The 13663-nt window shown below is 39.1% G+C and overlaps 2 protein-coding genes across 15 annotated transcripts; both read right to left on the bottom strand.

Annotated features, from left to right (window-relative positions):
• Positions 1-1761: 1761 nt before the first annotated feature.
• On the bottom strand, positions 1762-7814 carry LOC104814742 (pentatricopeptide repeat-containing protein At4g30825, chloroplastic-like). The gene is made up of 2 exons (XM_010542926.2): positions 6039-7814; positions 1762-2442 (listed from the first exon to the last, which is right to left on the bottom strand). Exons 1-2 carry the CDS (start codon positions 7536-7538, stop codon positions 1762-1764), a joined length of 2181 nt encoding a protein of 726 aa, XP_010541228.1. The 5' UTR covers positions 7539-7814.
• Positions 7815-8151: 337 nt separating this feature from the next.
• On the bottom strand, positions 8152-11949 carry LOC104814737. 14 transcript variants are annotated; one of them, XM_010542918.1, is made up of 9 exons: positions 11855-11949; positions 11621-11688; positions 10239-10397; positions 10064-10142; positions 9810-9910; positions 9378-9451; positions 9202-9305; positions 8674-8739; positions 8152-8563 (listed from the first exon to the last, which is right to left on the bottom strand). In XM_010542918.1, the coding sequence occupies exons 5-9, from the start codon at positions 9875-9877 to the stop codon at positions 8330-8332; spliced, it is 546 nt and encodes a 181-aa protein (XP_010541220.1). In that variant the 5' UTR covers positions 9878-9910; positions 10064-10142; positions 10239-10397; positions 11621-11688; positions 11855-11949; the 3' UTR covers positions 8152-8329. The 14 variants fall into 14 exon arrangements, with proteins under 14 accessions (XP_010541220.1, XP_010541214.1, XP_010541213.1 ...); XM_010542912.1 differs by having other exon boundaries at positions 9810-10142; XM_010542911.1 differs by having other exon boundaries at positions 9810-10154.
• Between the last annotated feature and the right edge of the window lie 1714 nt (positions 11950-13663).

A 13663-nucleotide genomic window follows, 5' to 3' on the forward strand; every position in this document is an offset into this window, starting at 1 on the left:
TATACTCTCTATTTTTCTAACCGGCGCTACTAACGGCCTCCGTTGTACATGTCCAAACCATCTTAAACGTCCCTCTTGTACCTTCTCTTCGATGCCTATTACTCCTATTTTCTTTCTAATATTCTCATTTCTAATTTTATCTATCCTTGTGTGTCCGCACATCCATCTCAACATCCTCATCTCGGCCACACTCATTTTTGACATATGTTGCCCTTTCGCCGCCCAACATTCGCTGCCATACAACAATGCGGGTCTTATGGCGGTACGGTAGAATTTTCCTTTCAACCGTAAAGGAACCTTACGGTCACAAAGAACTCCTGTGGCTTGTCGCCATTTCATCCATCCCGCTTTTATTCTATGGCTAACATCCTCATCGCAACCTCCATCCTTTTGAAGGATTGACCCAAGATATTTAAAATGCGGGTTTTGAGGGATTGATCCTCCTTGTAGGGTCACTCCCACATCACTAGGCCGTTTGCCACTGAAGTCACAATGCATGTACTCAGTCTTCATCCTACTAATCCTAAAACCCTTAGTCTCTAGCGTACTCCTCCATAACTCTAGCAGTCCATTTACTCCTTCTCTGGACTCGTCTATTAGCACGATGTCATCCGCAAACATCATGCACCACGGTACCTCTTTCTGTATATCTCTAGTCAGTTCATCCATGACTAACGCAAAGAGGTATGGACTTAGAGCGGACCCTTGGTGTAACCCTATCGAGATGGGAAAATCTCGCGTGTCACCCCCTGTTGTTCGGACACGAGTAGTCGCACCATCATACATGTCCTTCAATACTTGTATGTATCTTACCGATATCCCCCTACGCTCTAAGACCCACCATAAAACCTCTCTTGGTACTCGATCGTAAGCTTTTTCGAGATCGATAAATACCATGTGCAGGTCTTTCTTCATATCTCGAAACTTCTCCATCAAGTTCCGGATGAGAAAGATTGCTTCCATTGTAGATCTTCCGGGCATAAAACCAAATTGGTTTACAGAAATAGATGAGTCGCTACGTAAACGTCGCTCTACGATTCTTTCCCACAACTTCATCGTATGACTCATGAGTTTTATGCCTCTATAGTTTGTGCAACTCTGGATATCTCCCTTATTTTTAAAAATAGGGACTAAAGTGCTTTGCCTCCATTCGTTTGGCATCTTCTTCGACACTAGGATTTTATTAAACAACCTAGTAAGCCAAATTACTCCGTCTTCTCCTAAGCACTTCCATACTTCAATAGGTATATCATCTGTACCACATGCTTTACCTATTTTCATCTTTCTTAACGAGTCTCTCACCTCTACACATCCAATCCTTCGAGTATAACCGACATTCCTCTCCTTAGTGACGGTCTCTAGTTCTATGTGGTCCGTTTCCATGTTCTTGTTATATAGGTCATCAAAGTAACTTCTCCATCTCGCTTTGATGTCTACTTGAAAGGAACTCGTGATTTAGGAGTTCTGTTCAGATGTGAGGATGATGCAGATTTGATTGGGTTTGCGGATAGTGATTGGGCTGGTTCAAGTGAAGATATGAGGAGCACTACTGGTTTTTGTTTCTCGTATGGTTCAGCTTGTTTCAGTTGGTGTTCGAAGAAGCAAGAGGTCGTGGCACAATCAACTGCAGAGGCGGAATTCATAGCTACCACTGCAGCAGCAAATCAAGCTATATGGCTCAGAAAAATTCTGACAGATTTGGGACTGAAGTCAAAAGATTCAACCCAAATTCATGTTGATAATCAGGCAGCTATTGCTATTTCACAAAATGCAGTCTTTCATGGAAGGACTAAGCATTTTAAGGTTAAATTCTTCTATCTGAGAGAAGTTCAGCAAGAAGGAGAAATCAAGGTGGTTTATTGCAGGACCGAAAATCAGATTGCAGATATTTTTACTAAGGGATTTAATCCTGCAAGGTTTGAGAACTCCACTCTTCCGGATTTTGTAGTACAGATGCTCGAGTTTATCCTGCAGGCCACACTTTTGATATATCCGAAGCATATCACGGAACAAATAAACATCTGGAACAATGTCCTTGTGCTTCTCTTCCATGATCTCGAGAACAGAGCATGCATCTTCCAAGGAACCCGCTTTCAAATACATCCGAACCACAATACTGAAGGCAATCCTGTCCAAGATAACTTCAGAAGATTTCATCTTTAAATACAGCTTCTCTGCTTCACCAAATTCACCCATGATAGTGTAAATGTCGATCATTGTGGATGTGATGTGCAGATTAATCTTGTCCTCAGAATCCTTCGTCTGGTTGTATATCTTCACAGCATCGTCAAGTTGACCGAACTCTTTGCACGAGCAGATCAACAAATGATACAAGTGGGCCTCAAACGCCGGGTCTCTCCACTCTTTCTCTCGCAACAATGCCAAGCAATCATCGACCATAGCATGTTTGATATAAACCATAACCAGCATCGAGAAAGAAGTCTGGTTTGAAGATCTGTCAAAGTTCTTTGGAGAGTGTTTTCAAAACCCTCTTAGCTTGAACATTAACAGAAACCTAAACACCAACACTCTATTCTTAGAACAAGAACAGAGGATCAAATCTGGAACTTCTCATTTTCATATATCCAAAAAATCAAGACGTAGAACCACTTAAATACAACATCAAAAATCAAAAAGGTTAGTGCAGGAGTTTCAAAAAATCTGAAACACAACAACCCCACATGTACAATTCATAACCACTCTTACCTGCTCTTTGACACTAGTACAATGCATAACCACTCTCAACTGCTCTTCAACACCTGTCTATTCCAGAAAATTCCAGCTCCTCTTCTTCACTTCAAAATGTCTTCACCCGCTACCATGCTTAGATCTTGAACCATCTAACAACAAACTCCTCCTTGGATCAAGGTCTAGCACACATTCCGATCATATCTCTCAACTTCTCAAACCTTGCAGGATTAAATCCCTTAGTAAAAATATCTGCAATCTGATTTTCGGTCCTGCAATAAACCACCTTGATTTCTCCTTCTTGCTGAACTTCTCTCAGATAGAAGAATTTAACCTTAAAATGCTTAGTCCTTCCATGAAAGACTGCATTTTGTGAAATAGCAATAGCTGCCTGATTATCAACATGAATTTGGGTTGAATCTTTTGACTTCAGTCCCAAATCTGTCAGAATTTTTCTGAGCCATATAGCTTGATTTGCTGCTGCAGTGGTAGCTATGAATTCCGCCTCTGCAGTTGATTGTGCCACGACCTCTTGCTTCTTCGAACACCAACTGAAACAAGCTGAACCATACGAGAAACAAAAACCAGTAGTGCTCCTCATATCTTCACTTGAACCAGCCCAATCCCTATCCGCAAACCCAATCAAATCTGCATCATCCTCACATCTGAACAGAACTCCTAAATCACGAGTTCCTTTCAAGTATCTTAATATGCGCTTTGCTGCCACCATATGACTTTTCCTTGGACCATTCAAGAACCTTGAAAGGTTGTTAACCGCAAACAAAATGTCTGGCCGAGATGCTGTCAGATACATCAAGCAACCAACAAGGCTTCTATAGGTTCGTTCATCCACAAGCTCTTCATTCTCATCATTCACCAGTTTTCCTTTCACACACATTGGTGTCCTCACACTCTTGCACTCATTGAATCTAAACTTTTTCAATATCTCCATGAGATACTTCTTTTGGAAAAGAAATGTCTCTCCCTCAGTCTGCTTTATTTCCAACCATAACGCTCCTATTCTTCCTCTCACTAACCCCATTTTGTTGAGGTGAGTAAGGCACTGTAAACTGATGTTTTATACCAGCAGACTCACAAATTTCTCTGAACTTCTTTGAGGTATACTCACCTCCATTATCTGATCTCAAAACTTTAATCTTTTCTTTTGTTTGATTCTCAACTTCCCTCTTGAATTTCTCAAACATATCAGAAACCTCAGACTTCTCCTTCAGAAAGTAGATCCAACACATCCTAGTTAGATCATCAATGAAGATAACAAAATATTTGCTACCGGTAAGAGATTCTACTGACATTGGTCCACAAACATCAGTATGAATTAACTGTAACTTGTGTTCAGCTCTCCAATTTGACTTGCCAAAAGGAAGACGAACTTGCTTCCCTTCTGCACAAATACCACATTCACCGAAATTCTTGTTGAAATCTGGTAAACCCGAAACCAACCCATGTTTTTGCATAAGGACCAGACCATCAAAGTGATAATGTCCTAGTCTCTTATGCCAAATTTCCGTTTCTGAAATATCAGCCTTCATTGCATTGACACCAAAATGTTGAGGATTGAAAATGAAACTTTTATTCTTCATTTTGACCCTGAACAGAATAGTGTCTGCAACATCCATGATCACACAATCATTTCTGTCAAACATCAACTTATAACCTTTTTCCATCAACTGCCCAACACTCAGAAGGTTCTGATCAATTTTTGGCACAAACAACACATCTGTAAGTATCCTACAACCATTTGGACCTTTGCACAAAACATCACCTTTTCCTTCAACAGAGATGAAATCACCATTGCCTATTCTAACTCTAGACTTAACAGATTTATCTAGAGTTTGAAATAGATCAAGATTACCTGACATATGGTTTGTACAACCACTATCAATCAGCCATTCATCATCAGCTCCATGTGCAGCAAAACATGAAGCCACAAACAATTGCTCCATCTCTTTTGCATCAGCTTTAACAACCTCTGTTTGTTGTGCAGCATTAAACCTGCAAAACCTTTCAATGTGACCCACTTTGTCACACCTCCTGCACTTTAAATTCTTCCAGCACCTCCAATGAGGATGCCCCTTCTTATTGCAATGCTTGCAGGGATCGAGAAAAGACTTATTCCCACTGGTTTCCTTACCATCATTCTGACCACTCGAGCCATCAGACTTCTGATTCTGAGCAGCTTTCTTCCCTTTCTCTGCAGCATTACCCTTGGCCTTAGCCTTCAAAGCTCCTTCAGTTGATTCCTCTTTCCTCATTAATCTTCTTTGCTCCTGCGCCTGCAAAGCACTAAGCAGTTCAGGAAGTTTAATTTCTGAAATTTCCTTAGTGTTTTCAAGCGAGGCCAAAGTTGCTTCATAACGCTCAGGTACAGAAACCATCACTTTCTGTACCAACCTTTCATCTGAAACTTGAGTTCCCAGAATCCTTATCTTGTTGACAATAGATACCAACCTATCCACATAATTTTTCACAGATTCACTTGCTTTCATATGCTGCCTTTCAAACTCTCTCATCAGATTTAACACTTTCATTCCTCTTATTTTCTCATCTCCCTCATACTCATTCTTCAGAAAATCCCAAACATCTTTTGCTGATTCAAGCTGCATGATCTTTGTGAAAACTGAAGTAGAGACACAAGAGAATAGACAAGACAAAGCCTTTGCTTTGCGAGTTACCTTTTCTCGATGAGCCCTTATTTGATTCAGAGTAGGATTGCCTCCCAATGGTGGAACCTCATAATCACTTTCCACTGCTTCCCATAGATCTGCTCCTCTTAGAAAAGCCTTCATTTTTACAGACCAAATCTGATAATTCTCCTCGTCAAATATAGGCGCCGAGAGAGATGGATTGGGTAACAAACTAGAACCTTCATTGTGCTCCATTTCCACAATACACAGATCCCTTCAAGATCTAACAATAGCTCTGATACCACTGAAGATCTGTCAAAGTTCTTTGGAGAGTGTTTTCAAAACCCTCTTAGCTTGAACATTAATAGAAACCTAAACACCAACACTCTATTCTTAGAACAAGAACAGAGGATCAAATCTGGAACTTCTCATTTTCATATATCCAAAAAATCAAGACGTAGAACCACTTAAATACAACATCAAAAATCAAAAAGGTTAGTGCAGGAGTTTCAAAAAATCTGAAACACAACAACCCCACATGTACAATTCATAACTACTCTTACCTGCTCTTTGACACTAGTACAATGCATAACCACTCTCAACTGCTCTTCAACACCTGTCTATTCCAGAAAATTCCAGCTCCTCTTCTTCACTTCAAAATGTCTTCACCCGCTACCATGCTTAGATCTTGAACCATCTAACAACATGGTTTACACGGATATGATTAAGAAAAGAGCCAGTGAGAACACAAGGCACATCATCGATCTTTCCAACCTTCTCATAAGCCTGCAGAAGGATCCCAAGAATCGAGGAAAGTTGGCATCCAATGCGTATCATATCTTCAACTGTCCTAATAGCACCATCTTTGTCTCCATACTTAGCTTGTAAGTTGATCAATGTGTAAAGGTTTGATGAATTGGGTTTATACCCCAACCTCTTGAGTTCTTCGTAGTACCATTTCGCCTCCTTGTAATTTCCAGCTCGTCCCCACCCTTCAATCATTGACCTGTAACTTGTTTCATCTGGCTCCAACCCAACATCATGGAGATTCTGGAATATACGATTCGCATCTGCCACATTAGAGTTCTTCCCACAACCGGTAATTAAAGTATTGTATGCGATGATATTTGGAGCAAAACCTGCCGCTTCCATGGAGGCCAATACAGATTCAGCTTGCTCCAGTTTGCCCTGTTGGCTATAAGCATTAAGCATCACCAACCAATTCTCTAGATTCAGCTTCACTCCATCTTCCCTCATGAAGTCAATAACGTCCTCTGCTTTATCATATAACCGCAAACGTGTGTAAATTGTTATCATTGCTGAATAAGCAGATTCACATGTTATCCCATGGATTCTCATACGAGAAAATGCAAACTCTGCATCTCCGAGATTCCAACTTTTCTGATAAAGACCCATCACCATACCAAGGGTAGCCGCATTTGGCTGAACCCCAAGATCCAACATCATCCTAAACCACTTTGAACCTAAATTTACAAGACCCTTTTTAGAACACGCATATAAAACTGTGTTGAAAACCTGAAAATTCTGCTCACTGCCCTGAAAACCACACGCTTCCTTGATCAAGGCCTCGGCTCTGTCCCATTCTTCTCTCCTACTCAAAACTCGGAGAATCAAATTATAAGCACCCGTATTTCCTTCTAATTTCCCATTGCTCCTCATCCAGTCGAAAAACTGCAAGGCATTGTTATCACTGCATCTTTCCAGTTTTTTCAAGATAGCATTACAATGCTCCAAACTCAACCCAGGCCTAAGAGCTGAGTAGTTAACATCCAACTCCCTACCTTCCACAAAGATATTCTCCGGTTCAAGTTCACTTCTTTCGCTTCTGAAACTAAGCTTTAGACCCACATCCTTCGTTTTCCCTCTCTTTGCACTCTTGAACGTCTTTCTACTTTTCAATTTTGGACTTCGGTTTCTCTCCACAGCAGCAGCTCCATGTACGGAATCGTTTTGGTCAAGGGAATCAATGACATTGTTGGTTTCGTTTGCTTCAGTCTCGAGACGAGAGACTCTAATTTGCTTAACCCTGATCAAAGAACTAATTATACAAGCTCTAGTGGCGTGAATACAACTGGCTATCGAGAAAATTGGAAATTGATCAGGAAACTGATATGGGTTCGCCGGAAAATGGAACCTTTTTGAATCAAATTGGTCCACGGGAATGGACAATCTTAGCGAACCCATGAAAGCTAGCTATCAAAACATCTACATAGACACCATGAAAACAACACCAAACGTTCCAACTTTTTCGAATTATCCAATCAATATTCAAACCTGAGACTGGTGGAGAGATTATAACGCTGCCTAAAGAGGCGAAATGAGCAGAACAATTCGCATACTTTATCAGAAGATTGGAACAGAGCAAGAAGAAGCTGTGTAGCAAAGATAACAGCTTTTGTGTTGGGGTGTGTTGTGGGTTTTCCTTTTTTTTTTTTTTACTGTTTCAGAGCAGTGCTTCCAAGGGAGAAGAAGAAAGGTCTAGTCGTGGCGGTCCTGTTGGTAATTTATGGATACAGTAGGGGTAGAAGGGACATTTAATAAAAGAGCTTGCGCTGCCAGAGAATGCTAATCCAGGACCGGATCGAAGATTGTACTACGACAGCCACTCAAAAAGGACAACCAACCAATCTTCGGTTCCCCAAGACAGTGACTTCAACAGACCATATCAATGGAGAAAAACATTACAGCTTGTTATGCTCAACTGAACGAATCAGCAACTAAACTTGGCGTTCATTAGTCTATTTCTTGATGTTTCGCGTATGTAGTTTGAAAGCTTAAATCTACATAAAGAACAAGATAAGCGAGAAAAGATATCATAAAGAAGGCCTTTCTTTCTTTCATGCAAAGGCCACAAAATCCTTTACACGACCAGAGTCATCAGAGACAACAAAGATAACTCTATTACAGTTAAGAAATCGTTGTCCTTTGTATTTTAACAATGAGAAATCTGTGACATTATGTTCTCCGCATAAGAATCAAACCCAGATGCTTGCAAATGCCTCTTCAAGTGCCCTCCTTTTGCTTATCTCTATTGAGAATCCTCCAGCCCGAGGACCTCTCTCAGCCTTGAGTTTCATCATTTCCTCATCTTCAAAACCAAAAAGTTGATGTTCCGGCCCTCCTCCAATAGGCACTGGTTGTGGACCCATTCCCATTGGCCGTGGTGGCTGACCCCCAGAGGCTGCAACCGTCAAGCCCTGGTTTGATGACTACAAGATGTAAATCAGGCAAAAGTTTCAGCTTTGGCATATTATTTGTAAATGTGGATTTAGTTCAAGAAGTTATGTAACCAGGTGGATGATGATCAAACCCTGATTACCATATCTGAATCCGTCTGTGTGGGTTGGCCTTTGCAAGCTGCTATGGCTGCAGCTAACTCTTCAGCCTTCCAAACAAAAAAACTGTCAAACTTGGGAATATGCCAAAGAGCAATTACGCCAAAGATGAAATGACGGGGTACCATTCTAGTTTCATTAATACACTCTTTAACACTGCATATTCCCCACTAAGGTTTATTTTCATCACTGTACATCTTTTTTTGGATCACCTTTCACAACTGTATGTCTATAATCTTAATTCAATCACTATTCCTTGAAATTTTATGTGAATAACATTCTTCTGCAGAATCAAAACTGGGATTTTCTTAGTCTAGTTACATGTTTTTCACCTTCCGTATACATTTTTCATTAAGGAGAGTTTATGACTTTTCCACAGAGAAAGGAAAATCGTATAATGGAATAATGAATTGCTGAAATATGTGTCTATTCTTTCTTTGTTGTCTTCGACCATTCAGCTTGATCATCCTCATGTAGGAAACCAAGTAAAGACAAATTATTATCAGCGTTACCTTGCGGGCTCGATTAATCATAATCTGTTCAGCATTCTCTTGAGAGTACTTCTTTATTTTTTCTTCTATTGCATCGACATTTATTCCTTCTATCAAGTCGAATACTGTGAACAGAAGACTTATCATCGGTATGTAATCATACAGACATGGAATTACGGGAAATAAGTTAAACTCACTCATGCACTCTACTTCCTCCAAGTAGTCATTGTATTCCCGTAGCGATGGGAAATCCTCCTCCCGTTTATTGTATCTACATTGCAAGAAAATTATGATAATCAAAGGCAGACACACCAACACATTCCTCAATCTCATGTTTATGAGAAACTACTCCCATTTAGTTAACTTAGTTAATATAAATTGCTTCTTGATGATCATCTCGATGTTCAACCGCAGCAATCCCTTTATGATAATCTACTAATCTATATTCATATAATGAATCCTATACTTTAAGTCAAAATATGACTGAATTGCTTAACTAAGTGCAGTCAACAACAATTTCTATGCATTTCTTCCCACATTTACGAACACGGTGATGGAAAAAAAATATTGCATGAACTTCAACAAAGGAAGGTATATAGAGAGTAGAAGGGAATCAGAAAGAAGAATACATCTCAGAAATTCTCCTTCTGATACTTATTTCCTTGTTGTGAGGGTTGGAATTAGACACCATCACCATGATTTGTGCTGATTCAGCTTCCTGCCTGGTTCACTAAGAGGTTCGTGCATGAGTTGAACAATCTCTAGCTCAATTCAAAGGATAGCAAATGAATCCGTTAACCAATTCTCAGCCTGAGAGTTTTCGCACACCTCTCTTCAAGCAGTTAGAAAATACTAATAGTACCACAGATCTTGGAAAGGATACCCGGGATGAAAGTGACACAGCTATCAGATTCCACCTCTCAATAAACGTAGTAACACTCACTGAATCCACATTGTAAAGGCTGGTTCATTCACTACCAATGTCAGGAAACAATTATCATATCCTTAATCATGACTAAATTCAATCACGAATGGCATTAGCTAGAGATTCATATTACAGCCGCAAGAAGCGAGAAAATGCTATTCTTCACAACAGGAACTCCCACTTGTAGCATCAACATCCTTCACCATTTTGTGAAGAATGATAAAGAAAACTCCAGATCCCTAGAATTTCTTGTAATCTCATTGTGATGACATTTTCAGTGAAACCCAATTTCCTGTTACCAATCAGAAGATGGATACCAACATTACGTCTCTGAGTTACTAAAATATACGTTCAAGTACAGCGTGCAAATAATTAACTGAATATATATATATATGTGTGTGTGTGTGTGTGTAAACATGTTTCGATGCCGGGTAATTTCGTCAGACGGGAGAACAGGAGACGTTCTGCATGTTTGCTCGATTTCTTCGTGTAGGAATGCTCTTATCGAATCATCTACAGGCCTCCCCCTTTGTCTTCTCCTTCGTGTAGGAATAAGTTCTTCATAGGATTGGGTTTGTTTAAGATGGAACATAATTTTTATGCACAGATTTGGCTGGTTCCTAAACGACATAGTTTTAATATTGCGGATACTCATAGTTGATTAACACGTTAAGTCAATTTCGTCAGGCGGCCCGCCCGTTTTCTCTGATCTCCGAAATTCCTGGAGACATGTAGAACATTTGTAGGATTGGGGATTGTCCTCTTACGTATGTAGGTAAGTCTTGTCTTTATATTCTAATATTCAGCATCAACATTACCCCGTACGGGAGATTGATTTCTGGGTGGTAGTTTCTATACAAGTGTATTGGAATGCAAAACTAATTTTCGGTGGTGTTTTAGGCAAAGTTGTTGCCATTTTAAGTAACTACAAAGAGCTTTGTTTTGGTTGTTTTGTCTCCAAGATAAAAAAAAAAGGTTTGGTGCTTTCCGGCATGATTAAAGGATTGATATTGTGACAACGTAGGATATCGTAGAAGGGTGGAGAGTGATCGCCGGTGCGAGAGGCATGGACAAAGAGCGACTCCTGACGAGCTTCTGGGTAGGGGTATAGGGATGAATCGGACGTACCGGAATGTACGTCAGCCATTGTGAATACGTTGACTCAGCCATTGAAAATATATTATTGAACATTCAACGGAAAGGCTCAGAACAATGATTAATCACTAGACCAAAGAATTCTCTGATCTCGACTACAGAAAGAGCATTTCTGGGCTGGCAAGCAAGAATTGCAGGGACCAATACCACACAACAGCGCAATTTCATATTCATAAAAAAACCCACAACCCAAAACTTCTTCTAGCCTCGATTACACATATCGAAACACAAAATCTCTTAAATACTAGTCTCTCATGAACCCTAGAGCTTGGCACCGGAATCATGATTCTATTTCCTTCTCGAACCCCAAAAAAGAAAATTCAGAAACGGTAAAGCAAAGCCATGATGAAATCAACATACCAGCAAGAATTCACAGCAAAATCCCCTCAACTCCAACAAATTTTAAGCCCCAAGATCTTCTCGAAACCCTGAAAACAAACCAATCACGAATTCAAAGATATTTAAAAAAAAAAAGAAACATATAGAAATCGAACACAAAGCAATTGAAAAGCTCGTAAAGAGAAGCGATTGGGGCACGGCTCATAGGCTGGCAGCAAATCGAAGTATTTAATAAAAAAGGGGAAAAAATCGGACCCGAGTAAAAACCCTAGGTTTTGGGGATTTTCTTTGGAAAATTGCTCTCAAGTTGTAAAACTTTCTCTACTCAAAAAGGTCGAGAGAGGTTTGATTTGATGATATGATACGGCCGAGTAAAACTTTTAGACACGTGTCCACTTATGAACATACGCATATGGGGTCTTCCCTGGAGTGACGTCATCGTAATTCGTAGCTCTATGAAAAATAATTTCATCGTCGATTCGGAATTTGCAAAAATAATTTAAAAAATTGGAAAAATGTTAGGCCCACGTGACATGCAAGTGATAGGTTGGAGCAATTGACACGTGGATATATGGGACCACACTTGTTTTGTTGTCATCCAATCTCTTAAGTACTGCGATTTTTTATTTTTTAAAATAGTAAAAATCGTATCAAAACGTGTAATTAGATACAAAATTTATACAAATTGTAATTATCACAATGAATAGATATGAATTATTTTAATAACAAATAAATTCGTTATTTCGCTCTCCTAAATTTAGGATCTCATTCGTTCTCACACATTTTAAAATATGCTTCTTAGATAGCATATATAAGAGATATTGTCCAAATCGCGAACTTCATGTTTGCACATATGTAATATGGATCTATGGGTTAGATCATATGAAATCCATGTTTGATATGAGAAACATGAGTTGTTGCACTAGAATCTAACTACCATGTACTATTAGGTACTTCAATAATGTTCGATTCAAAGCAAACAAAAATTTTATGTTGGCCATTACTCTCGAACCATTCCTTTATTTTCTTGTAGTCTTTCTTAATGTGTCCACTCTTCTTGCATAAAAAATACTTGACTTCTTTTTGGATTTGGCTCACATTAGCATTTATTGGAGCTGTATCCTTCCTTTTATCATTTTTCTCTGGCTTTCTTGTAATCTCATTGTGATGACATTTTCGGTGAAATCCAATTTCCTGTTACCAATCAGAAGATGGATAATCCTTAAAAAAACTCACCTTTCCTAAACGCCCATTATAGGGTTAGAGAATCGCAAGTCCAGATTCGAAACTGAAGCTCCAAGCCCAAGACACTAATCCAGATTTTAAGCGAAACTCTAACTTAAACCAAAACCTAACCTAACAAATGGAAGTTTGTCGCACACTTAAACATCAAGAACAGGACTCTAGGCATGATTCAAACAAAATTTTGCAGGAAAATTGAAGGAAAACTTTACCTCAGAACCGCGAAAGGCGGCTTCCGACCAATGTAGAATATCTCACCAAAACCAAAGAACATATAATCCGATAAATTTACTATGCAACTCTGACAAGAAAAAGATCTTTTTCTTGCTTCGCAGTCGCCGATAGCTAAAGTATAGGCTTCCGGTCCAAAGACTGAATTCTTCTCTTCGAACTCAGTGACGAAGTCGAATCGAAGAAAAGATAAAATTAAGGGGAAAATGGGGAGAAATTTCTTAATGTTTGGGCTTATAGTGAGGCCAATCTATTTTATCTAATTACAGTTAGACTCATAATAAAACTTAAATTATGTTTTCTTCCGATTATTTCCTTGTCTAGCTCTAGAGGTGGAGTGTCCCTTTCGGTTCGGTATTCATCCGTGAAATAATATATTCTTTTCTCTAATAATTATTATCTGTTCAATTTAACTCGGTTTTACTATATTAATACCAAATAAGAATCAAAATTTGATATTTTACATATAAATTCTTACATAATTATTATAATTCGACTTTGTGTTTGATATTAAACGAATTCGATTCAGTATTTATCGGTTTGATTAGAAATGATTTATTTGATTCTACAAAAATTATACTAAATTATTGA

The sequence above is a fragment of the Tarenaya hassleriana genome, unplaced genomic scaffold (assembly GCF_000463585.1).
Source record: "Tarenaya hassleriana unplaced genomic scaffold, ASM46358v1 Cleome213, whole genome shotgun sequence".
NCBI lineage: Eukaryota > Viridiplantae > Streptophyta > Magnoliopsida > Brassicales > Cleomaceae > Tarenaya > Tarenaya hassleriana.